At 37.7% G+C, this 26,951-nt stretch overlaps 1 protein-coding gene across 3 annotated transcripts; it reads left to right on the forward strand.

The window, feature by feature from the left end:
• Positions 1-19: 19 nt before the first annotated feature.
• On the forward strand, positions 20-26,951 carry PAIP1 (poly(A) binding protein interacting protein 1; the record flags this gene model as incomplete). 3 transcript variants are annotated; one of them, XM_082302254.1, is made up of 12 exons in its annotated part: positions 20-200; positions 1,532-1,649; positions 4,996-5,177; positions 10,456-10,644; positions 14,006-14,118; positions 17,654-17,765; positions 19,363-19,488; positions 21,528-21,634; positions 23,613-23,730; positions 23,865-23,919; positions 24,524-24,617; positions 26,267-26,951. In XM_082302254.1, 11 exons carry the CDS (start codon positions 1,619-1,621, stop codon positions 26,358-26,360), a joined length of 1,221 nt encoding a protein of 406 aa, XP_082158380.1. In that variant the 3' UTR covers positions 26,361-26,951. The 3 variants fall into 3 exon arrangements, with proteins under 3 accessions (XP_082158380.1, XP_082158379.1, XP_082158378.1); XM_082302253.1 differs by having other exon boundaries at positions 20-196; XM_082302252.1 differs by lacking the exons at positions 20-200; positions 1,532-1,649 and adding an exon at positions 3,381-3,582.

Here is a 26,951-nt window from a genome sequence, read left to right on the forward strand (position 1 = left end):
GGACTGAGGGGCACGCGGGGGTCGGGCGGCCGCGTCACGCGGCGTCTGAGGGGCGGCGGCGCGGGGCTGTCGCGGTCCTGGCCGCATAACCGCGCCGAGCCGCCCGGAGCTGGCTGCTGCCGGGAGGCGAAGGTCGGGGCTGGCGAGCAGACGTGCTGAAACGTGTGTGTTGGACGTGGAACAAACGCCATAGCACGTAGGTGGTGTCCTCTTCGTTATTGTTGCTACTTAAAATGCGTGATAAAGCGGCGCGGTGTCGGAATGGTAGATGCAGTACGAGAACAGAAAATCGGGAGCTGTGTCAACTTTGGACATTAGGAGGAATTTCTTCACAGAAAGGGTGATAAGATGTTGGAAGGGGCTGTCCGGGGAGGTGGTGGAGTCGCCGTCCCTGGACGTGTTTAAGAAAAGGCTGGACGTGGCACTCTGTGCCATGGTCTGGTTGTCGTGGTGATGTTCGGTCAGAGGCTGTACTCGATGATCTCAGCGGTCTTTTCCAACTTAATCGATTCTGTGCTTCTGTAATTCTATGGCTGTTAAAATAATATATGGCTGGATGAAGAGCACGTGCGGTTGGAGAGGCAGTTCCAGAGGACAACGAGCCAGGTTGCCCATTGCCTCCATATACTCTCTTCACATGATCCTGCGTATGTTGTCTTACTTCACACGATCTGTGGGTTCCATGTACAAGTTAGGCATATTTTGGTTTGGTTTTTTAAAAATTTTCTTAAGTCTCTGTAGCTGCTCGTGCAAACTACATGTTGCTGGATGTGTCACAGAGCCTCCAGACTTGTAAATGATGATTTAGCAAGTAAAGTTAAGCACTGAAAACATGAGAGTTACTCTGGGAGTAATTAATAGGATACTCTACTACTAAATGTTCATTACTGTGCTTTTAAATAAGTCTGTGTGAAATCTGTAGAGCTTTAGACCTACAGATTATACCTGTGCTTTATGTTTTGGGCTCAATAACCATTGACTCTTCTAACAACATGCCTCAGCAGTATGGTAGCAATCAGAATAATTGCAGCTATTAACAATTAATTACCCTTTAAAAGCTAGAACCAGCCCTCTCCTTTTTTCTTATTAGAAATATCTTACCAGCATTAAAAAAAAAATAAGGCATGTAAACATATCTGTGTTCTGAATAGTGACAAGGCTACAGTTTGTGATTTCTTGGCACCAGGCACTGAAGGTGTGTGTGTGTAGTTGGTTCTGAACTAAGTTTTAGACACTTAGAACAAAGCAGGTATCTCCTAGTGGCTGCCTAGAAGTGTTCGTAATTGTATTTGGTGAAAGTCTTAATCCAGTCATTGGGTGCTTAGGCATAGGTCCTTCTATTTTGGAGCTCTCAGGGGTTCTGCTGTTTGGTCTCAGAGGCTTGAAGTAATTAACAGGACTTCATCTACTCAGGCCAAAACATTCTAAGCATAATGTTAAATAGTCTAAAGGGGTGTACTGTTGTAGGTAGTATTCAAGGATTGTCATTTTGGAATTAACTGCCTGATTATTTTTCTTAATTTTGTTTTAGGTGTCTACACCAGTGAGGAGAAATTCGGTTCCCAACCATACATAACTGCGTTAATGCAAACTTAAGTAGTGCATCTGAAAGACAAATATGGATTTGGGATCACATTCCACTCTGAATGGTAAGTAGTTGCCAAACAGTCATTAAATTAAGATAATATAGAATGTTTGCTTAGTGAAAAGAATTCACATTTATGTCCAAAAGTGAAAACTTGTTCAATAATTTAAGGCATTCAGTTTCCCTTAGGTGTATACCTTAAAGAATGAGATTTGGTAACTTGAAAGATAGGCATATTCAAAAGTGATCCCAGTATATAATGATGGAAAATTTCAGCTTTCATCTTCACATTAATGTAAGCTTTTCATTCTCCTCCTGGTAAGGCAAAGTCTACAGATGTGGACAGAGGTCACAATATAAGCATTAAAACTGGAGCTGAAATAACACAAGAACACTGAATATTTTTAGTGTAGAAATTTAGTAGCTAATTTGTGATCTTTAAAGAATTGGCAATACTGCTTAAATTAGTTTCAACAATGGTTTACACAAGTGACATATTACAATTTTTTTTAAGACTCATTCAAAAACATCCTGCATTGGCTCTCATTCCAGTTGCAGAGCATATATTTATTAGTTTATCATTCTGTATTTGCAGAAAGGGTTGCCTAGGAACAGTTTCCCATGGGCCTCATTAATTTTAACTTGTGACACCTTAAATGTCTGGCCACCTTTTTATCTCACCAAAAATCAGTCCAGTTCGTGCCTTGGGGAAGTAACAAATATCTTATACCCTGCTCCTCCCCTGTTAATAATTGAAAATGGTAACATGTAATAATAAACCCAATAGGAACATGACTTCTAAAGGCACCATTTTACAATTCAATTGGATTGTTTTTAAAATACAGGACAGCGCTATTCTGATTTTTTTTAAATAATATTTTATACATTCTTGCCTATTTTTTTCACCCCTTCATGAGTGGTGAACAGAATTTGACCCAATGCCACACAATCTTTTGATTTTGTCTGTGGCAGGAACAAGTGGCAAGGTCAGCACAAACCAGACTGCTCAGGGAGACAAAATATAAACTCCCTCAGCAGGATCAGCTGAAGTGTATTTGGGGTACCCCAGATCACACTTGTCCTCCTCATCTTGAAAGCTGATTATGATACAGAGTTTGCAAAACATGTAGAGCAAGACTTAGGACTGAAATTGAAGAAGAATGGACCAATTAAATTGTAAATGGACATGTGAGTTGAGTCATTTACAGTTAATGTGGTAATATTAGGAAAGATGCATTACATGGACCATGTTCTTCAGGTGGTTCCTATTGGCCTGGAAGGTAGTTGTCAAACATTAAATCAGAATAGCATTTGTTATCATGTGTAAATTATACATGAAAATATATTGTTATGAACAAACACATTTATATTAAGTAGCCCTAACCATACAATAATATGGTCACGTTGGAGACTTAACTTTATTGGGTTAAATTTAGAATTTCGCCTGCTGCTTTTCTATCCCTTTCTGGTGGAAACAGCTGTGTATGCACAGCGTGGCGTGATACACCTGTGGCTGCAGGTCTCTCATTGCAGCTGAAGCCTCGGCTCTGTCACGGTCACCTCGCCCCGCTCGTTACCGTGGAGATGCAGTCGCAGGCAATGCGGTGCCTCTGGAAACGCCGCTTCCAGGCTGCCGCGGGCTCGGGGCGGGCGCGGCTATCGCGGCGCTGCGCGGGGGTGAAACCGAAAGTGCGGGGCCGGGGCGGGCCCGCGCTCCGCCCGCCCCCCGCGGGCTGCCCGCCCCGCTCCGCTCCGCTCCTCCCTCCCATGAGCGCCCGAGCCGCCCGGCCTCAGCATGTCGGAGAGTTTCGACCGAGCGCCGGGTGCCGCCCGGGGCCGCGGGTGCGGCGCGCTGGAGAGCGGCGGCGGGACCCGCCCCGGGGGCAGCGCGTCCCGCGGCTCGGGCTCGGAGCAGCAGCACCAGCCGGGCGGCCTCTTCCCGCAGCAGGAGCCATTGCGGCCTCCGAAGACGGCGCCGCTGGGCACCGGGATGGCAGGTACGGGCTGCTCTCCCCGCTCTTTCTTTTCCCGAGGCACCTGCGCCGCTCCCCGCGGCGCCGCGGGGGCACCGGCACCTGCCCTCTTGGAGCGCTGTACTTGTTCCCGGGGATGCGATGCGGGCACCGCGCTGAGGCCGGGTCAGCGTGGTGAGCCCGGGGGGCCGGGGGACACCTGGGTGTCTAGGGAAGGGTAAGAGGAAGAAAACCAAAGAGAATCATGTGACGCACTGTGCAGTCGTTCACCACCTGCTGACCGATGCCCAGCAACAATTGACAGCTCCTGGCCAACTCCCCCCCAGTTTATATACTGAACATCACTTTCTATGGTATGGATTATCCCTTTGGCCAGTTCGGGTCAGCTGTAACAGTCTTTGCTGCCTTCCTGCTTCTTGTGCATCTGCTCACCATCAGAGCATGGGAAATGCAAAGTTCTTGCTTTAGAGTAAACACGACTTAGCAATAGCCAAAACAGCAGCTTGTTATCAACGCTAGTCTCATACTGAATCCAAAACATAGTGCCATACCAGCTAGCAAGAAGAAAATTAACTCTGTCCCAGCTGAAACCAAGATACAGGGTTATGAACCTGGACCAGGTAAAGGTGTGATGTTGTATTGCAGCTGCTTGCAATACTCTCTGTCCTTTCTGCCCTTTTGTGCCCCACATCTGAGTGTACTTTTTATCCATCTGTTAATCTGACTGCAGATGGTCTCAGCCTTCCCCCTACTGAAGAACTCCAGACTATTTGTAAAAATATAAACCCAACCCAGCAGTAACACAAAGCACTGTTTGTTCGTCAGCTAGGTATCAGGTTCTGTTTTCAGTAAACTTATGAGCTAGTCTGTAAAAAGAGGTTTGGAAAATAGTGTTTTAAAAACACTTCAATTGGATGGTTTGGCAAATGATATATAAAAACAGCAATAGCCAAGTGTCCTTGAGCATTTTGTTGAAAGTAAGTCTTGGTAAAAATCAGTGATGTCTGTCATTTATTGACCTTCCAACTGTATCTTGTATTTGTATCTAAAATCAATGAAAACACAGGATAATCAAATGTGCTATAAGCAGATTTACTAGTTTCTTAGGTTAACTCTTAGAAAACATGTTTTCTTGGGAACGAAGAGAGGCTTTTTTCCCTTTTCATGTTTTTTTGTCACCTGCACATGAACACTGTTTACTGTCTATCATATAGAAGGACATCTAGATTGTGGTCAAATGAATATCCAAACCTGAGAATAAACAATAAAACTTGTGTATTTAAAGTAAGGCTGTGTATTTAAAGGAAGTATATTTATAGTAAAACCATACTTGAAGTAAAAAAAAAAAACAACAAAACCACATATTCTGTGCTTATTCTGTTGAATACATACTAATTGAGTGATTTCTAAGACAAGCTGTTAACAAAAATTTTTCAGAACACCTGCAAAAGACGGGAATTCCATCTGGATCACAAGATAAACTCCCAGTTCCTGATTCTGGACCAGAAAAGGCTGAACCTCAGTTAGCTGTGGATCCTGTAGCAACATCAAACTTGTCTGTTAAAGCACCTGAATTTTATCCACCAGGATACAACCAGAACTTCAATCAGAATTTCACAGTGAGTGTTTTAACGTCTTTCCTTAGTATGTGCCAATTTACTTGTATTTAAATTAATAATGTTGTCTTTAGATCTTTTATGTCAGATAATTTGAATTCTGTATTTGCTGAAGAGATTGCAAAAATTCTGATAATAACCTCCAGAGTTGCAGCCAGAATATTAAGTGGTAATGCATGAATATTATGGTGTACATGAGAGCCTCTAGTGTGGGATATTTTGCCAAAGCTTGCTGCGGATAACCACGTTCCTTGTTGACTGCACCAAGCATTGGTTACATCCAGTATGAGAGTAAGCTGCTTTTTGATGACTACCTCTGTTGTAGTTACATCTACACTGCATTTTAAGTGAAAGCCTAGCTGAACTTTTATGCAAAAGTCACAGGGTTTTGAAGAAAGCGTGGGAGAAAGCTTGAACTTCAGCTTTTCTGAGCACAGGCTTTGCCTTTCCTGAATTTCCTGCACCACAGGTACCATTCATCATGACTGCCTGAGCTAGTGTACCATCATGTCTTCTAATTCCTTCAGTGGTTTTGTATCACCAAAGGGCAAAATAAGTATTAGACTCATTCCTAGCAGTTACCTACCCACACACCTAATAAGAAATGTATCTCTAGCCAGACTCATCTCTGATCAATCTGTAGATGCATCATGTAACAAAAGTTGGTACTTCTATTTTCTACTCCATTGTATTCCATGTTACTGCTTCAGTAATTCTACTCCAGGGAAGATCTGTGTGAATTCTTGGAATATCCTTTTGTTATGTAAGCAGTAAAACTCTGGTACTATATCTAAACAGGTGGGAACTTTTGCAAATGCAATGAAGTGATAAAAAAACAGTGCTGCTGAATCAAATAGATTTTTAATTGCTTGTAGAAACGTATTTCATTTGAGTGCTAAATATGGTGGTTTGGTGTTTTGAAATCTTTTCTTCACCAGTAAAATTCATGTTACCTGATTGTTACCAGCTTTGCCTATTTACTGAATATAATTACTCTCCTGATAATACAAACCCACTGCCAATATCCAACTGTTATAATGCCAGTGTGAACGTGCTTTTTTTGGTGAATGGATAATCTAGAGGAAAAATAACTACTTTGCCCCAGTACTGGTTACATGTTTTCTATAAAGTGTTTCAGTTTCAAGACCAAAAAAAAAAAAAAAAACCCAAACAACCTTTCAAATAGCATACACAGTGCACTCTTGAAACTGCAAAGTTTCAATGCCAACAATGTTGCTTTTCATCTATTTTGTAAAAACTCGGGAGCATGTGGGAGTTCTTGGTTGCTATGTTGTTGGAATATGCTATGAATGTGACTCATCTATTAATAAAAATACCTCTGAAACTGTTAGCAAAACATGTTGCAGGGACTTTAATCTAATCAGAATATGATAGGCATAAAACAGCTGTATTTTTTTTTTCATCCTTCACTATTACAAAATCTGTTGTTTTTTTTACTTCAGTAACTGAAGAAATTTTATAAACTGGGCTCACTTGTAATAAAAATAAGAAATTTAGCACACTTTACAGTTACACTGATTTTGACCATGAGTTTTAAAATTTGAATCAAAACAAAGCTAGAGAAACTTCTTTTTTACTTAAAATCAGTACTTTTTAGGTTTCATTTATAAAGGCCCCTGCATTTTTAGATCTGAAATCTTGTATTTCTAGTACATGGTTGTTTTGCAATAGAAAAAAACATTTATTTTTTTAGAAATAGTGTTGATTTCTTGTTTGATTGTGCACTATTGTAATTACTGTGTCTGTCCATATAACATTTGATATTGGGTCAGTTACTTTCCAGTCTTTCCAGTTTTTGATACTTAAAACTATCAATTACTCATGAAGATGGTTTAAGGGGTACAGAATACACGATTTACTAGAATTTTCAGAAAAGCTTTACCAGGACTTTGAAGGAAGGCAACAGTGGGATTCTCTGTTTGCATACAGAGTCCAACTCATGGGAGCTTGTAGATGTCTGCAGCAGAACTAGTGACTAGATGTAGGTTTGGATTTGACATCAGACTTGTTCCTTGGCATGGCTCTGTGTATAACATGGCTGTCATTCCATCAGATGGGCATAATGACGTTCTTACTTCATAGTTTTAGGGGTGAGATTTTTGTTACTTTAGGATTCCACAATCTTTCCCTCCTGCTTTTTTCTTTTTTAACTTCAGTGATTTCCATCAGAAGCCAAGCATGAGAGTGCCACTTAACCTCATTCAGCATGCATGGGTGGTTTTGTATATTCAACAGTCTTTTTGTACTTGAGTTTGCAATAACTTTATTGGAAACTTGTTGAGTTCATATAACTGAAAGGAAAAAAAGCTTGTTCCTAAGAAGTCTGAAGAAAAATCAAATAAATGATATAATATTAGTGACTAAGTTCATGAGTGGAAATGTGTATTTGCTAGATATAGGAAAATGGTAATCAGTACATATACAGAAGCTGAGTCTTAAGAGTAGATTTGGCTCAAGAATCTTGTCTATAGACTTTCTGTTTTATCTTTATGTAAATCAGAGGAGTTAGTACCTATTTAGCCTTCTACTCATGTCTGTAAGCTCATGAACTGACACATAATAAGAGAGGCAAATCTATAAACTTTTCATCAGTTACTCTTCTGTTGTGAACAATCCAGGATCCCATCCTATAGCTATCAACGATTAGAGAGAAGGATTGGAGTGGTGGCTTGATGGACAAATTATTGAAATTAGCAGAAAATTTCTAGTTGACTTTTGTGGCTGTAAATTATAACTTTGTAGTGATGTGTAATCTTACAGGCTTCTGTTAGCCAACTCCTCTCAAAAAATAACAGCCATTTGCTTTGTTTTCCTTGAGTTGATACACTACATGGTTCTACCTTTATGTTAAATCCTAAAATCTGACAATGAGCAATGCAAGTACGTTATGTCTAGAGGCTGTTGGGCTAAATTTAGTTAGTTTTTAAAGTATCAGGTAAATATAATTTTTTAAAAGTTGTATATTTCTGAATTCCTAAAGTACTCATTTTTCTCTCCCATTTGTTCAGATGCCTATCACAGTCACTGAAACCTATACTTCTTTTGAAGTTGCATATTTAGTACAGGCAGATGAATATGGTACAGTTTAGTTCTCTGTGTTTAGCATCGTAATTACAAACTGGAAGTAAGAGTATACAATAGGGACACCAGTGTACCAAATGGTATTGGAATCCCTTACAAAACAAGAATGTTCTCCAAGATTGGATTCTTGCCAAGGGACTATGAGAGGAAGATACCTTCCTCTCTGCTGAAGGAGGATCTTGTAACGATCTCATGGCTGTCAGAAAGAGCAGCTTCTTTTACTAGCTATAGCAATTGCATGCTCTGCAGCCTGGCTGGAGAGTTTTGAGACAGGTTGTTTGGAGAGATGCTAGTTCAGCTCTATTTGATTAAGCTACAGTAGCTGCACAGTAGTGTAATAGTTCTATGAAACAAACTAGTTTTAAGTTCATTGTACAGAACTCTTATGGGGCTATTTGAAATTGCTTCATAAATGTTGGTTTCCTTTAGTGAAGCAGAGTATTTAGCAAGTCATACATAGGCCTTTACTTTTTGGGTTTGCAAGCTCCAAGCCATTACAATCATAGAAAATCTTAGGTTAGAAAGAACCTCTGAAGTGCTCGTGCTCCAATCCTCAGGTTGTCAAAGGCTTTAGGTAGTAACAATTTGCCTGTTTTTCGATAAACCCATATGTTTTTTCCTATTCTGGTAGGCAACATTAAGTTATTTAGCCTTTAGTATTATTAACTGGAAAATCTTCTACTTAATTAAATATCATATGAAATCTTTCTTAGATGTGTGCCCCACCTCACTAGCTTAAGTATATAACCTTATGACATGTCTGAATGCTTTTGGAAAGTTTGCTTTTTTTACCCACACATTCTTCACAAGTCATGAAATTAATATCAGGATGTGATTTTCAACAATGTGTGTCTTTCTCATAGTTCATACCTAGCTAAAAAATTTTCACAAATCCATGTTGCTTCACAGTAGAGGAGAGACAGGCAGTAATGTAAGACAAAGTAATGAAAAATCCCTGTTAAGGAAGTAGAAGGGGGAGAGGGAGAATATACTTATAAACCTTGTTGATATATTAATGTACACTAAGTAAAGAAAAAGTTCTTTATCATTTTAGCTCAGCTTTACTATGGACATCCTTTAAACACTTTTAAATGGTAGAACAGTTGAGAATGCTGACTTTCTGTATATCACTCTTATGTCTTGAATTGCTTATTGTAAGTAACTTTTTAAGAAGTGCTTCTTCAGGCTCCTTCTTGCTTTTCTGAAATCTGAGAGATGCTTTTCACAATCTTGTGTAGCGTGACAAAGTGAATTATTTGTACTGTGTTGCTAGTGGTGGCATCACAAAGTATGCTGCTTTCTTTGCTATTCCCTTCATATACCAGCATTATAATCATCTGGAAGAGTATTGACTTTAAATACTCTTACATACATTCATTTCTGAATGGACAAAATCAGTGTTCTTCTGTTCCATTGGTGGGAGCATAAATATTGATAAAATGATATTGGGTAGCCCCTCCTCTCTTTAGAGAGCAAGTGTGTTATCTTATCTGGTTTTAAACCTCAGTAGCTGCAAATTAATTCCATTTGAATGGTTTCATTTCATGCCTTGTAATCTTTCATCTTTTGCCAAGAGATGCAAATACACTGACTTTAAAATACCATTTTTTCTGATTATACTTTTTACATGGGAACAATACTATGTATTTATTGTATTTCTTTAATTACTCCCCCTTCTGCATGTTTTGGAAGCACTATACACACTGTCTAAGTGCAAAATACTTTGTTTCAAATTTTCCATGCTTTTTCTTCTATGGTTCATGAAGCTACAAGTACAGTTAATGTCCACACCAGGAATGAGTGTTGAGCCTCAGATTGGTAGTTCTACTCCTAACAGATAAACTTACTTTGTTTGTTAGTTAATCTTGCACCCAACTTGGGAAGCTGATTTCTTTTTAATCCATCTTTTTATGTATTTTCCTGGGAGACCCTACTGTCTATAAAAATACATTACCTGGTTCTTAAAGTGATTGGACTACAGGAGGTTTCTGAGGTCTGTACTCCAGGAGGTGTTGAGATCTATGCTCTGTAAAAATGTTGAATGAACCGTGTGATAAAGATCACTATCAAGTATGCAGAGACTCAAAACCAAGGGCTGTATGGATATTTCTGGAGACAGTAAGTGTAACAATTATTCAAGGTTGTATTAAGTATTTGGTATTTTCTTTCACTTCTATAGGATTCTTCCTTTGAAAATAGATGTGATGGCTATCTGACTCTGGCAGAATATGTACAAGACTTCCTAAATCACCTCACTGAGCAACCAGGTTGTTTTGACACTGAAATAGAGCAGTTTGCTGAAACACTGAATGGGTGGGTCATTGCAGATGAAGCTTTACAAGAACTCGTTGAACTCATCTACCAGCAGGTAGTGTATTCTGTCTTATAAGATGTACATTATGCCTCTGTTACCCAGTGTCCAAGACAGGCATTCCAGTATTTGTTACATAATTGTATCAATGTAGTATTGTAATGATTTGAATTTTTTTTCCTTTTGGACTGAAATATACAGAGAAGGATTTTGCTCGAGAAATTGAAATGGTAGCTCAGATTTAGGATACCTGAACTGTATACATTTTCCCAGTTTGCTCTGTTTTCTTTGTTGTGTGTTTGTATCTCCTGGGAAACATACTACGGCTGAAATTATGGCACTTAATTAAAAGAAGTTGTATTTTAATTTCTGTATTTATGTAGTAAAGATTGAAGAAACTTAAGCAATGTTGTACATTTTTATTCTCTTGTGCAAAAAAAAAATTCTTCTTAGTCCTAAGATACTCTCAATTCCTTGGTATTTAAAAAAATTAAATCCATACCTGCTGTACACACTACGCTTTGGGAAATGCTTATTTATTGACATGCTTTTTTCTTTATTTGAAATATACTTATTTCAGAACAGCATAATTGGAGAAAAGGAAAGTTCCTCTAAGGGTAACTTGGTCCAGTCCCATTGATGGCCATGGAAATGAGGACAGAGACCTTGAGCTGAACTCTGTACTAATTGGGGGAGCCATTGGAAAGAACAGCTTAATATGTGTTGCTTAGCAAATGAGCTGTTGTTACTGTCTTTTGGGCTCGCTGCAGAGAATGAAGCCATACTTCTGGCTTGTTCTTTATTATGTTGGGTGTCTCACCCTTACATGGATTTGTTGCTTTCAGGTTTTACCTTGAATGCAGACTTTTATTCAAGTGCAGATACCTGCAGATTATTTTAATCTGGTATATGTAGAAGTGGAATGGCTGGTTGGGCATTGTACAGAACTGTAGAGTCTCAGGTTTCTCATTATGATACAGAATTAATGCAAATTTAATTGAGACCAGTTAGTGAGACTGATGATCACCTGTGCTGCATTTCGCAGCATCATTTTCCCATCCTTTATTTGAATCCATGGAAGATAGTTTAGAAAAGATTAAAATATTCCATATAGCTTTACTGGAAGAAAAAAAGAGGACTTTATGCTATTTGTAACTTCCTGTATTTTAAAATCATTGAGTCTCATTTAATAGAGTTTAACCTGTTGCTTCTTCCTCTCTGCCTCCCTTTTAAAAACAAGTTCAGCATTAGGGTTTACTGTGCCTTCCTCAACTGAGAAGCTCAGTGTTAGTCTGAAATTACATAAAAAATAAAACCTAATGCCAAAAAGCTATGCTAGTATCCAAAAGCACCTAATTTTAGATCTGTTGTATATCAAGCTGGCATAGTGTTTAAGCAAAGCCAACTACGCTTATTATCCTTCTGTCTTGAGCAGAGACTCAAGTATTTGTCTCCTGGCTTTTCACAAAACAATTAAAATTGCTGAAATTTATAAGCATCTGCTTCAGCGATGTAAATTTGACCCAACTAAGCAGATTTACAGATGCTAGGTTTGTGAAGGAAAAATACTAAAATGAGGTAAACCCACGTCCTGCAGGGTCTTCCCTTCACCTCGTGTCAGGTATCTTAGCCTGTCTCTAAATATTAATTATATACTTCCTCCTATTCTTATTTCTGTCTGAACAGAGTGAAGTGCGAGTTCTTTTGTTTTCCAAAAGTTGGACACTGACTTGATAGTTTAAGAACCCTGACTGTTACCTACTTAATGCAGTGGATTGTTCCTGTCAGAGCAACTGCAGTTTCTCAAGCTATGTCTTGGTAGATTATCCTTCATGCTTAGACTGTGACTTTTTTGAATTGGAGATAAGGTGGCATTACCAGCAATAATAGTTCCGAGAATATGATTTTGCAATGTAATTGGTTACTAGGAAGACACAGGGTAGAATTCTTTTTGTCTGTGTGTGCTATGCCAGTTTATAACACCTAAAATTTAATTATTTCAATGATTGATGCAACCACAAGTACAGACCAACTAATAAGGATGATAATATTTTAAAAATACAGATGAGGTTTGAATAATTTGTGTAGGTGTTTGAGTGCTAAGGTTTTGGTTTGCTGGAGGTTTGTTGGGTTGGGGTTTTTTTTTGTTAGGAAAGAGTATTAAAAAGGGGCACCTTATAAAAATGGGGTACCTTTTCTGGTCAGAGCAATTGATTGAACCAAAGCACCAAAGTCTTGTTAGGTATTTCACATGCCTCTTACTGGAAAGTGAATTCCATTTGTCTATCTTAATTACTTAATCTTGTTTCATCTTCCAAAGACACATCATTTTTTTTCCAGTAACTTTATGCACACAGTAGAATTACACTAAGCATATATTTTTCTCTACCTGTAAGAGGTAGAGAAAAGCAAGACGTTTTTTCAAACATGTTGGAACAGTTCAAACATGCAAACATATATATAGCTCTGATAGATGATCAAGATGTAAAAGAAATATTCAAAGATGATAAAGCCAAAGGAGAAGTTTACTGAGTTCTTAGTATCCTCATTTTCTTTTGGGCGGAGCTGGTGAAGTTATTTGCAGCAGAAACTCTTTTCGCTGCAACTGCATCTGAGAAATAATCTGAAATTCAGGCATTGTTAGAAGAGACTTGAAAATGGGTGAACAGTAATAAATTTAGATTTTGAATTATCAGATTAAAACAATATTTTTTACACAATAGTGTTCTTACCACCTTTCTTTAGATGAGAAAGGTGTAGTTTTTCAGCAATAACAGGACTTGTTTTGGGATAAAAAGGATCCATCAAGAGCCATTAACTGTAATTGTATAGTCTTACTCTCTGATTCAGAAGTTTGCTCTTCTGCAGGTTGCTGGAGCATGTATGGGAGAAAGAATTTCTCTTTACTTGCCATGTTCTTACACTCTTTCCTTGGATATTAACCATGGCCCAAAAGAGATTCTGGAACAAATAGCTCATAGACTGAAACAAGACAACTTTTTATGGTGTTGTTTGAATGTACTCATTGATCCTTGAGAGAGTAATTATTCTTGAAAAAGTGTCTTAATGTCCACTGCTGATTTTTTTTGTAAAGCAGTTTGTAACTGACCTTGGGACACTCTTTGGTTGTAGGTCATAGCGCAGAAGTAGAGTTAGATGAAGATACATGGCGTAATGGTGATTGTTTTCTTAGAGCCACAAAATCACAGTATAATGAGCTTTTAAGTGCTGAAATGCATATAGCAAAATGTTGATGCAGTATAAAAGTGAACATGGCTAATAGTGATTATTAGTCATTAATTTTCTGCTCGAGTTGTCTGATCAACATACAGATTGCAAAAAGGCTTTTAAAAATGTTTCCTGATAAAACTAATAGTTAGGCTATAAATAATTTATTTTTCCATTTTTATTTTGGAAGGCCACATCTGTCCCAAACTTTTCGTACATGGGAGCACGATTGTGTAACTATCTGTCTCACCATCTAACCATTAGTCCACAAAGCGGGAACTTCCGACAGTTGCTACTTCAAAGGTCAGTATCAGTCACTTAAAGCCTGTTACTCTCTTCAGTTACGTCTTTCTGGTTCGTTTGTTAACTCTGTTGCATACAAAGAAATACTTATTTAAAATAGTAGTATAGGTTGAGAAGTATCGAAGCACAGGTACATGCTGAGTATTGAACACAAACATTTTAAAATATTTTAGTATTTTTAAATATGAAAATAGGACTCCGTTCAAAGTTCTGCAGGCTCTTTTGAACTGAGTATATTAGACTGATCCCAAAAAATAGTGCAAATTGGAAAGCTAGTCTGCTTTAAAAGTATACTAAATGCACATATATGTACTGTCCTTGTCCTTTGACTCTTCCCAGTACTTAACTTCATTGTGGTTTTTTCTTTAACACTTTTTTTTTGCCTGGAGTTGCTGTGCAAGGTTTATTCACTGATTGGCTAACTGACTTTGTGTCTGTGATATAGCCGTATAAAATCCAGAAGTATAAATTTCTTCAGTTTCTGGTTACTGCAGATTTCTGGGGACCTTAGTTTGATAATGATTACACTTTGTAGTTGACAAAAATGCAACATTTTTTAAATTGTTATATTTCCTTTCAAATATTACTCCATGACATTTGAAGGACTATTGTAGTTGGACACTTCAGAATTCTTTAGAAATTGTGCTTTTGTTTTCTCTTTAAAGACATCTGGCTTTCTAACCTTCAGGTTTGCCTCTTACTTTAAAAGTTTTTACTTAGTCCAGCAATGTTTGGGAGCAAAAGCATGATAAACTTCTATGGTAATGCATTCCAGTGGTCTTTTATCATGAGTGGAATGTTATGGTTTAACCTGGCTGGTAGCTAAACAGCTTGCAGCCCCTCACTCACTTCCCCCACCCTCTCAATGAGATAGGCAAGAGAATTGGGGGCAGAAAAAGTAGAATTCATGGGTTGAGGTATTTTATTAGGGTAGAAAAGGATGGGAATATAACAATGGTAAAAGAATTAGCATATACAAAACAAGTGACACACCGTGCAATTGCTCACCACCCACAATGCCCAGACAGTTCCGGAGCAGCGGCCCCCAGCCAGCTTTCTCCCTGGTTTACATGCTGAGCATGAGGCCGCATGGGAGGAATAGCCGTCTGGTCAGTTGGGGTCACCTGTCCTGACTCTGTCTCCCCTCATCTTCTTGTGCCACCCCAGCCTCCTTGATGGTGGGGTGGGGTGAAAAGCAGAAGAGTCCTTGATGTAGTGCAAACACTGCAAAGCAACAGCTAAAACCAGGGGATGCAGAAGCTGAAAATGCTCATTTTTCTCTTGGGTTTGTTTTTCTTTTTTTGGTTTTGTTTTTTTTCCTTTCAAAGTTATTGCTTTTGATATTTTTAACTATCTGTTACTTGAACATGTAAGGAAATCCCTGTGGATACAAAAATGCTGCTAGCAAGGATTTTCTTGCTATTTTCTAAGTCCGTGAGAGACTTTTCTCTCTCACAGAAGAGGTAGCAGAGTTATGTAAACAACCAAACACCTGCAACCTTGAGAAGCCTTGTTTATAGTAGAGTAGAAAAATATTTTGACAATGGATGTTTTAGGATTTTAGCCAATCACCCCCAAGGGGTGGCTGATCCTTTGTCCAATTAGACTATGAAGAAAAAAGTCTATAAAAGAGTTTGTAAAATAATTAAATAAATCAATCTTGCTGCATGATTCCTGCCTGCTGGATCTTCTCCTCCTCCTCCTCCGTATGGCTGCGGGACACGGTAATATTTTACGGTGTTAATAAATCCCTGTTAATGCTGGATTTTCTGGTTCTTGGTTTTGAAGCAAACCCAATCGGTAACAATAATGTTAGCACCCTGAAGCCATGAATTTAAAGTTGCTTAAATTTTATTTGCTAATATGGGTGAAATTGTGAGTGGTTAGGGTATAGGCAGATAAACAACCTAACAAGGTGACTACAGAGAGATCATCTTCTGTTTATCAACAAAGTTTCTACCTGAAATGTTGTATTTCAGCTCTTTAGATTTTTCAGGTTCTCCACTATTTCTCAATCTTGAAGAATTGAGAATACATTAGAATTTGTCTGGGTTTCATTTTATCTCAAATATTTTTTAAATTTTGTTTTTGTACTGTTATGTAAACTTATGTATTTTTGGCACAGTTGCTAAATACTAGAAAGATTACTTCACTGCCATGGTATGTTAATCCTATCTATTTGTATTTATATTTAAATTACAGAATCATAGAATTATTTGGGTTGGAAGGGACCTTAAGGATCATCTTGTTCCAAACCCCTCTGCCATGGGCAGTGACACCTTCTGCTAGACCAGGCTGCTCAAAGTCCCTTCCAGCCTGGCCTTAAACACAGGGATGGGGCATCCACGGTTTCTCTGGGCAATCTGTCTTGGTGCCTCACCACCCTCACCGTAAAGAATTTCTTCCTAATATCTAGTCTAAACCTGTCCTCTGTTAGCTTGAAGTCATTTCCTCTTGTCCTTTCACGACATGCCCATGTGAAAAGTCCCTCTCCAGCTCTCTTGTGGGCCCCTTTTAGGTACTGGAAGATGCTATAAGGTGTCAGCAATGCCTTCTCATCTCCCAGCTGAGCAATCCCAGCTCTCTCAGCCTGTGCCCATAAGAGAGATGCTCAGGCCCTGTGGTCAACTTAGCAGCCTCCTCTGGTCCCACTCAATATGTCTGTGTCCTCCTTGTTCAGAGGACCCCAGAGCTGGATGCAATGCTCCAGGTGGGGTGTCACCAGAGCGGAGCAGAGGGGCAGAATTCCCTCCCTCACCTGCTGCCTACACTGCTCCGGATGCAGGATGCAACTGGCTTTCTGGGATTCAAGCATGCACTATAACATTGGCCTTCTCATCACTCAGCACCCCAAGTCCTTCTCGCCAGGACTGTTCTCAATCACTTCCCTGCCCAAGCTGTTCTTAATGCTTGGGATTGCCCTGACCCATGTGCAGAACCTTACTCTTGGCCTTGCTGAAGTTCATGAATTGCACAGGGCCCCCTCTCAAGCCTGTCAGGGTCCCTCTTGTGTTCCATCCCTTCCCTCTAGAGTGTCACTTAACACCACTCAGCTGGATGTCATGAATTATGTATCACTTATCATTTAACATGGCAAGATAAAGAATTTTTCAAATAGGTGTAAAGGCATCTAAGACAATGTGGTAAGCACTCTGAAGAGGGGAACATGTCTGCTTCATTTCTGTGGGCATTGGCTGCCTGTGTTACTATTGCACATCCTGAACCCGTATTCTATTGTATAAATTGTGTAACTGTATTAATTTCTACACGTTGTAAGTTGTTCTATTTAATTTTGCTGCATCAGGTATCTCAGTGCTTAGAGATGTAATAATGTAATCATATGTATTCATCTAAAAGGATGCAAATCCACTGTTTCTTTGTGAAGGCCTCTCATTTGCTTCACAGATCATACATCCCAGCATTCAGCATGTAACAGCTTTCATGCAGTTCATAAGTTCTCAGCATTCCTTTAAATGAGTAGCATGTTATGTATGTTGGAATGGCTACAGATTATATTTTGTTTTAATTTTTACAGGTGTCGGACGGAGTATGAAAACAGAGATGAAGCTACCAAAGGGGATGAGACTACTAGAAAACAATTTCATGCCTTTGTGCTGTTCTTAGCTGAACTTTATCTTAACCTAGAGGTAAGAAGAAAGCTGCATGTCACATGGATCTTCATTAATTTTTAGTTGTTTGTAGGTAAACGCTGAAATGGACTATAATTTGAAGTGTTCTTCTAAAGGCAGAAGGCAGTAAATAAAAGAACTTTAGAACAGTTTCATTACAGTGTGTATATCCAAGAAACATGTAAACAAGGAAGGAAAAGATCATTAGAAGAGAAGTGTATAAAAATTAAAGTGTAAGAATTTTTGGGAAGAACCAACCATAAACATCTTCGAAATTAAGCTTTTGGTATTTTCTTTTTACTGGCAAAAACCCCAGATGGATATACTTAACCAACATATTAAATGTTATTAAATATTATTAAATGCCTATCAGAAGCAGACCAGGATCAATAACCCATGTAATTCAGTATTCAGGCACTAATAAGAGGTGTTAACAAACCCTTGAGGCAGATGTGAAAACACTCAAAATGAGGAATTAAAAGTGCAGACCTTTAAAGGTATTTCTTCTGATGGTTGAGTCATTGGCTTATGCATGAAGTATGCAATCTTGTATTTAAATTTGTTTTCTATGTCTGTGATATGTACAAAAATGTGTAAAAAATTTCTTTGATTATTTTGCCTGTGCTTTCACCAAGTTCACTTCCTGCTGCAGTGTAGTTAAAAATATACATTAAACTTGATTATTTCAATGATTTAAGCAAACACTCTAAAAATGTTCTGCTGGTATGAGTAAAATCCTTCTCTGACTCTTCCATTTCTGGACCGTAAGTGGTCCTTGAAATCTACTTTTCACTTGCTAGAAGAAAAAGGGAAGATTTTCAAAGACTTTGGAGCAGGGGGAGTTGTCCGTTTGTGGAGTATACCATATTCTTTGGAGTATTCCATTTGTTTTGAAACTATTTCCTATAACTTTTTAAATATATAAACACTGCCTTCTGGAAGCAAGCTACTGCTGCTGTAGAGAATATGTAATGCAGTATGGAAAAGAGCATGGGGTTCTGGTAATTTGGTATTTTTTGGACCATTAGGCTGGCATTTGGTTGCTTTTCTTAGCAATTTGTTAGCAGAGAAACAAAATGCTAGACATTGCATTGTTATGTCAGAATTGAAAGGACATTACTCAGAGTAAGTTTTCCGATGATACTGAGCTGTGTGGTGGAGTCAATGTGCTGGAGGGAAGGGATGCCACCCAGAGGGACCAAGAGAGGCTTGGGAGATGGGACCATGTAAACAAGGCCAAGTGCAAGATACTTCATTGGGCCAGGCACAAGTACAGGCTGGGTGGAGAATTAATCAGGAGCAGCTCTGCTGAGAAGGACTTTAGGTGTTGGTGGATGAGGACTTCAACATGACCTGCATCAGAAGAGGTATGGCCAGCAGATTGAGGTAGGTGATGATCTAGATGATGGTTAAGGTCTCTTCCAACCCAAACCATTCTATAAAAGTCTGTGTTCTAAAATGGTTACAGTATTTGGCGTGTTCTTCCCACCACAGAGATCACCTATGTTGATCACAAACCAAATCATACAGCGTTCAAGAGAGAGCATGTGCCTAAATTAATTTCTAAAACTCAAGTAATTTAAATGTTGGGGGGTTTTATATATGTTTTTTTCAGATCAAAGGAACAAAGGGACAGGTTACACGGGCAGAAATTCTTCAAGAAGGTCTTCGGGAATTACTGAATTCACTCTTCTCTAATCCTGTGGACAGTAATTTGATATGTGCAGTGAAACTGCTGAAGGTGAGAGTAGTTTTAAAACAAAAAAATAATCAAGTTTTTAAAACTTTCTAGCTTTGGGAATAGCAGGGTAAACTGCAAATGAGGAAGTATTTATAGGGCTTTATGCATTACAGCATTAGCAGAGCAAACTACTTTTTTTTTCCTTAGTACCATTAGGAAGTTGAGCCAGTACAAAAAGTAACAAGGTGCTCTAAAAATAAATTGAAGGCCATTTATGTAGAAATGAGCAATAGAACTGAAGCTCAGGTGCAAAGGAGTAAATGCTTCCTCTAGATCTTATTTTGCTGCTTCTTGTGTGGGAGAAAACTAACCAGCCTGAACGAATTGTGAGATCTTAGGTATGTTCTGTGTTCTGAAGGACGCTTGGCCATTAGGGTCCACCACTTTTTGTGGAAAAGGTCCTTAATGTCAGTTATTTCATTCTGTATTATATGTGTCATTACTGTTGTAGAAATATATAGATTTCTCTTTCGTGTTGAAAATAAATCTCTTAGCTCATAACCCATGCCTTTTCTTGTAAAATGGTTAGCTTCTATGTAGGAGAAACTCTTAGCTTCACTAGGTATCATTGTACTCATAGTTGGGAAAACAGTCTAAATTAGGAATGAAGGTTAAGTGCTAAACAGTATTTTTCTGAAGATTTTTGGTTGGCTTGTTGGTTTTTCCTCATTCTTTACCCTTCCTCATACTCCACTACTTCTCAGACTCTTCTATCTTGAATGTAATTTCTCACAGCTGCTTTTGATATGATAAACAGAGAGTAGGGAGGAGAGATTTTTGTAATTTAAAAGCTTCATTTGAAGTTTGGATGTTTAAAGAGACTGCTTCACAGCAAGTGTGCATTTGTGCTCAATACGAGTGTGCAGTTAGTCCTTATGTTGGGAGTGCTTCCCTGAGGTAAGGCCCACTGACGAACCTTTTTAAGCAGCAATACACAGATCAGGAAGCTTTACAGTGCAGCATGCTGAAAAAAACCAGTAATCTAAATTGTTTTATAACACACCCATCTAAAAGGTGTTTCAGAACAGAGAGACTTAGTTTTGCTCATGCAAGTGTTTTCTGATGTCTTACAGTAACTACAAGTGTTGAGTATATATTCAGCTAGACTGGGCTACCTCATGAGCCCTTGGTTTCACCACCAAAGCAATAAATGTCTCAATTTATCTTTTCCATTTAATACAGTGATAGATACAGTTTTTTCACCTGTTTGCTGTGCAATATGTTTATTTTTAATTAATCTTGATGCTACTACCTAATTATCTAGGGTTACTTGCTTTTATCTTGGGATTTTATCCCTTTGTATCATCAGGTGCCATTCCAACCATTTTTGATCATGTAATATTTATGCTGAGGAGATTGCTATTAGTGGCAAACTAATTTTTTTTTTTCTGATTTAACTCCTCCTGTGCAATTATTGGGCACTGAAGTACCTATTCTTGTAGTCAGAGGCTTTCATCCATAGCCGTTCTAGACTGACTGCTGCTAAAGCTTTCTGGGCAGCAGCTTTAGCCTTGTAGACGTTTATGTAATAAAGTTCAGGTTGGCTTGGTCAGATAATTCTAGTCTCCTTTATGTATACCGAGATGGGATTTTCTGGCGTGTGTGGTGCTAGACAAGTTGACTGAAGTGTTTCTAAAGTTTAATAAAGTATTTGCTGTTGTCATGTAAACTGGTGGAATCAGCTGCAAAAATAAGACTTAAAGGAAATAAAGGAGGATAGTACGTACTAAAATCAAGTAAGATCTGACCAATGTCACTGAAGAATGGTTTCAAAATCATATTTCAGGACTGAAACCAAGTGGCTGTGAACTTCTAGGTAGCATAAACATTGGACACAGAGCTCCTATGCTGTCTGTAGTTTAAAATAAACTATTTATGAGGTCTATTAATATGTTTAGCAACGAGATACAGGCAGCCGGGAGCTTCAGCCATCAGGTAGTCCAAGTGTCATGAATTGTTACAGAATCCCTTCAGCTGACTGTTTATTAAGAATTTCTAATTTTCTTTTAAAAAAAAACAAACTAATCCTTTGCCTTTAGTTGACAGGCTCAGTTTTAGAAGATGCCTGGAAAGAAAAAGGGAAGAATGATATGGAGGAAATTATTCAGAGAATTGAAAATGTTGTGTTGGATGCAAACTGTAGCAGGTGAGAAGATAAATTAATGTGCAGTATTTCGTTTATATGAAAAAGAACACCTTGAAAAATCTTCAACAGTAATGAACAGGTCCAAAAAATTATCTTAAAAATTTATATTTATGAAAAGTACTGTGATGTGTGGGTCATTTTCTACGTAAAAAAAAAAGTGGTTTTCAGTTGAAGAGTAATGTGGATATTTCGGTAGTTGAGTTGGTTTTGTTTTGGGGTGGATTTGTTGTATTTTAGTTTTTAATAAAGTTTCAAGTTCCACTTTTTTTTTTCTTTTCCTATTAGGTCTTGAAATCCTCTGTAAGTGCTTTAGGCTCTTAATGCAAGTATGTACAAAGAGACAATGGGGCAATATCTCATAGTTTATACTTTTAATTTTTAATTGAACAGGATTAAATACATACAAACAGTACTAAATAAGTAGCAGTATTAAATACATACAAATTACTACAAATGTAAAGGCAAAATGAAATATACTTTGTGGTTTGGTTTTTGTTTGGGTTTTTTTTTCTGGAGAGCACACCTTTTTGGCAAGGTCTTAGCTTCAATCTGGAAAAGAACGAGTGTTTGACTAATGTATTAGTAATGTATTAATGGTTGATTAATAACCTGTGTGCATGAGGTTATCTGATTCTGCTGTGCTTTATCCTCAGCTTCTTGCAAACTTACTAAAAACCTGTAGAGGGTTCAGACCCTGATCTCTTGCCATATGGAGGGAGGCCAAGAGTAGCTCATAACATCTGTGGGTTGTGATTGAGCTGCCCCCAAGGAGGATGAGGAAATTTTTGCTTCAGGAACCAAAATTGATGGCACAAGCTGAGGCTTCAAAGATACAGAACAACAAACTAATTTTGTTGCCTTTTCACTGATCCTAAAATCATGAACCAGACACACTTAAAAGGGGTTACTTTTATAAGGATCCTTATGTGCACAACTCACCAGGTGGAAAAGCACCAACGATGCAAACCCAGCATAACACATATACAATTTTTATATGTTTAGCAAATTAGCATAACTGACAAGCATCCCCAATTGGAGACATAAGTGCTGAGGTGCAACCCTTTCTGAATTCCCCTTTCCTCCCCCCCCCTCCCTTAGATAGGAACTAAACTTTGCTTATGAAAATGTGTGTGGGAGAGCTGGTTTCAGCCTTGGCTTCCCAGAGAACCTAACCTTGGACCCCCAGCCTGGAGCCACTGAGGAATTTTTTTTGTCTTTCTGTCTAACAGAGTAGGTAAAATGCTAGCTATGAATACTAGAATAGGCTACAGAGCTACAAATACATGTGTAAAGAATACAGAGAATATATAAAAGAAAAAAAAAGGCAAAAATAAATTCAGCATCATTTTCAGCTGGGAAAATTTTATGAAAAAATAAAAAAAATGAAATTAAAATTTTATTTTTTAATTATTCTTTAATGATACTCTTCTCCATAGGCTAGCTTAAAAGAAGAAGGGATTTTTCTCTTATTTTAGGGACAAAATGGGTGTTGGTATCTAATGTACTGGAGACATTACTTCTTACTTTTGACTACCGCATTTCAGCATGATGAAGAAGACTGAAGTCAGGAGCATAAAATAGGAAATTAAATTAAAATTTGAAGATTATCTTCCTTTTTTCCCCCAGTATTATCCTTTTATCAAAAACGGATTTGTTCTTTAACTTGTACTGCAAGGTGTGGTATCTCAATAAAAGCTATAGCAATTTCCTTTTTCATATGAGCTTCTTACTTAACAGCAGAGAAAGGAAAAAGGGTGAATATCTCATAATGGACACTTAAAGCATCTAGACTTGCAGTTGTAGAATTGAATTGAAAACTATCTGTGCACTGGACAGATAGGACACACTGGACACAAATTTTGTCCTTGAACTTATTTTTTTGGACAGATTTAACTGCCTTGTATTTGTGCAATAAGAGAAGTCCAATTTCTTGCTTGGCACAAAACACTCTAACTTTTGTAGTGCTTCTCTATTTCAGAGATGTGAAACACATGCTTCTGAAACTAGTAGAACTGCGATCTAGTAACTGGGGTAGAGTTCATGGAACAACTCCACACACAGAAGCTACCCCTGAAAATGACCCAAACTATTTTATGGTAAGAATATATGGACATTTCAGTTCCTTACTTTCATGTGAATTTAGTTTGATTCATAGACAATCACATTACTCAAAACTACAAACATCTGTCTCTCTGAACACATATAACTTTCTGTATGACTTTATTTTTAGAATGAACCAACATTTTACACTTCTGATGGTGTTCCTTTCACTGCAGCAGACCCAGGTATGGCACAAGTTTAGCTTACCTGTCTTCTCAATCCTCTTTAAAAAGTTGTAATCAAGTTTACAGGCTGTTGAAGAACATAAAATGTTATTCTTCAAGAATCTAAAACCTATGCAACTTAAAAGACAAAATTCTGCCTGAATTCCTGGTTTGGTGGAGCACATGATTCATTCTGTGTTAAAAGAAGGTAGATGTTTGAAATGGAGAATGTGCATTTGAGTTCATAAAGGTCAGAAGTTCAGTAGTCCACAGCATTTCATCTTTCCAAAAAGCCAGAAATACTCAAGTCTGTTGTTTGTCCACTGTTAGTAACAAAATCAAATCAAAATCCTTCGTTTCTTTATCTGTAGTCTGAGCACAACATGGCATAGCATCATTTGAAGTAAAGACATCTGTCACTACCTTTACAGTTCTGTGGGAAGTTAAGCATCATTCCTAGAGATCCATTCATGTCCTGAGAAAATGTTGTAGGGGGAGCTTTTCCTGTTAATATGTTTCCTGCAGTTTATGGTTTTGTTAACTGGCTAATTTTCAAACTTTATAGTTTTCTGTTAATTTAGAAGACTAGTTATATATCTACTCAGTCTCATTTTTACTTTGCCAGATTATCAAGAAAAATACCAAGAGCTGCTTGAAAGAGAGGATTTGTTTCCATATTATGAAGAAAATGGAGCAGATCTGTCAGGACATGGAGAGCTGTATGTTTTCTTTTTTAGTGATTTTTTTTTTTAAATAATAGTTATTTTTACTGTGATGCTGTGATAGTACAGGCTTAGGATTCCAATCTTGACAAAAATGAAACTAAATAATGTAATTGTTATTTAGTTCTACAGTGGATGTATTTGTCTGGGTATAAAATGGATTTTAATCACACAAGTCTGAAACCTATTTCATATTTGTTCTATTGAGTATGATAATTACATTTCAGATGTTTATGCACATGTACAAACATACTTCTGCATTTAAAAAAAAAAAAATTGCAAGCAAAGTGAAGTGCCAGGCCTTCAAGTGTTTGTAGTGAGGCAATCTAAATTCATTTGACTGATGTGCATGAACATCCCAGCAAGACATGATTACTGAATTTCCAGTGTCTTTCAAAGGGAGGAAGTGTTAACTCTCTCTCCTCAGCCTAAGTAGCATTCCCTTCAATTAGAGGGCCATTCAGTATTCCTGTTGAGCAAGAAAAGCAAGGTAATGGTAAAGGTGGAAGCAGTAGATGAGACTATAATCTGACTTTTTGGCACTGGTTTAAAAGAAAGAAATATGTAAAATAAGAAGAAACATGGTCTAAGTAAATTGCTCTGAGCTTTACACTCACAAAGGAGGACTTTCAGATCATGATTTGACACACAAGAACATTTGCAGTGTTGTTTTTAGGTGTGGTAACACAGCAGGCCTGTATCAGTATTTTTGTTAGTAAATTAGAAAACTTTCAGGTTGTACCTCGCTGAGGGGAATGTCAAGAACTTTGGAAGATATATTAGAGATGCCATCAGAAATCAACAAGCTCATACTGAAGGGGAAAAAAAGACCCATGTGAACCTCTGCTTAGTAGGAAAAATGCAAACTGAAGACAGACAGCAGTTAAAAAACACAGCAAATCTGAAAATTACATGTAAAACACTCTAAGTCAACCTTCAAGCAAGGTGACTATAACCTTCTTTGTTGAAGGCTTAAGAAAAGCTTAGACAAATGTCTGCTGATTTGCTGTCAGCTATTTCTCATGACTGACAGACACCAGGGAGGAGGGTTCTGTGTGAGGGCTCCTTCTTCTGAAGGTTACACTTCTACAAGGAACAAATGAGGTAAATACGTAGACTGATTGCTCAATGCACAACACTTTTAAACAAAAAAACTTTTCTTACACATTTTCTATGGCCTTCTTTTACATACCAGCAAACAGGAATGCAGGGTTTCTATATTAATGTATTCTGTCTTTGAACTAGGATGCTAACCAATCAAAATTACACTGATATTTTGGTAATTTTTTTTTTCCCGGTAAATGGATCAGTACAGATGCATTATTAAATTTTGGGAAGCTTGGATTGCATTATTGCATTTTCTGTCATCTTGGAAACTATTTCTGTGTTTTAAACTGGGCAGCATAAGATGATCTAAAAAAGGTGGCAAACACTGTAGGTATTTGTACGTCTGTGCTGCTTTGAGGTTTCTGTTTATTTGTTTTCCTAGTATCCATTATTTTTTTTCCTTTTAATTCCCTTTAAGAAAATATCATAAATAACTGTCATTTATAAAGCTTTGGTTTTTTGTTGACATCTACACAGATCTGTTGGTTCTGAAAATCTGCATGTAAACCTAACACATTTGGTGATTTTTTTTTCCTCAGGTATTTTGATGAGATTGATGATGAGATGGATCCAGAAATTGAAGAAGCATATGAAAAATTCTGTCTAGAATCAGAACATAAGAGAAAACAGTGAGATGTTACATATTAATGTTAGTTTATTTAACCACTTTAGATATGGTTAGAGTGCAGGGGGACACAAAACATTTGTACCAAAATGAGGAACTTCAGTTTCTCCAAGTACTAAAGTTACACAATTTCCATTTTGTTTAACAGAATCTGCCAAAAACTGTAAACTTATGCCCTGTAACTTAAAATGTTGTGTATATATCATAGTTTATTTTATGAAAAATGTTTTTTGAACACTGTTTTGGCTGCAATAAAAATTATTTAAAAATTATAATTGAAATTAAAATTTAATGGGGAACTGTCCCATAAAACTTCCCTTGAGGAAGAAAGGGAAAGAATAATCATCTGAATTTGCTTGCTTGTTTGCTTTAGTATATATTGGGATTTACTCATCCTATTTACCATATACAATATATCTTGCATTTACTTTCTCCACTTCGCCCCCAAGAAGAGTATGATCCAAATAAGAAAGAAATTTTTTTTTTTGTCTGTAGATCACAATCATGAAAAGTGGCTTGTGGAAGTTCTGTGTATGAGTTTTTGTTTTGTTCATTCCCTTTTTCTTCTTCTTTCAAAATACACATCGGTGAGGTCTGGA

Source organism: Coloeus monedula, assembly GCF_965178545.1.
Source record: "Coloeus monedula genome assembly, chromosome: Z".
NCBI classification, from domain to species: domain Eukaryota; kingdom Metazoa; phylum Chordata; class Aves; order Passeriformes; family Corvidae; genus Coloeus; species Coloeus monedula.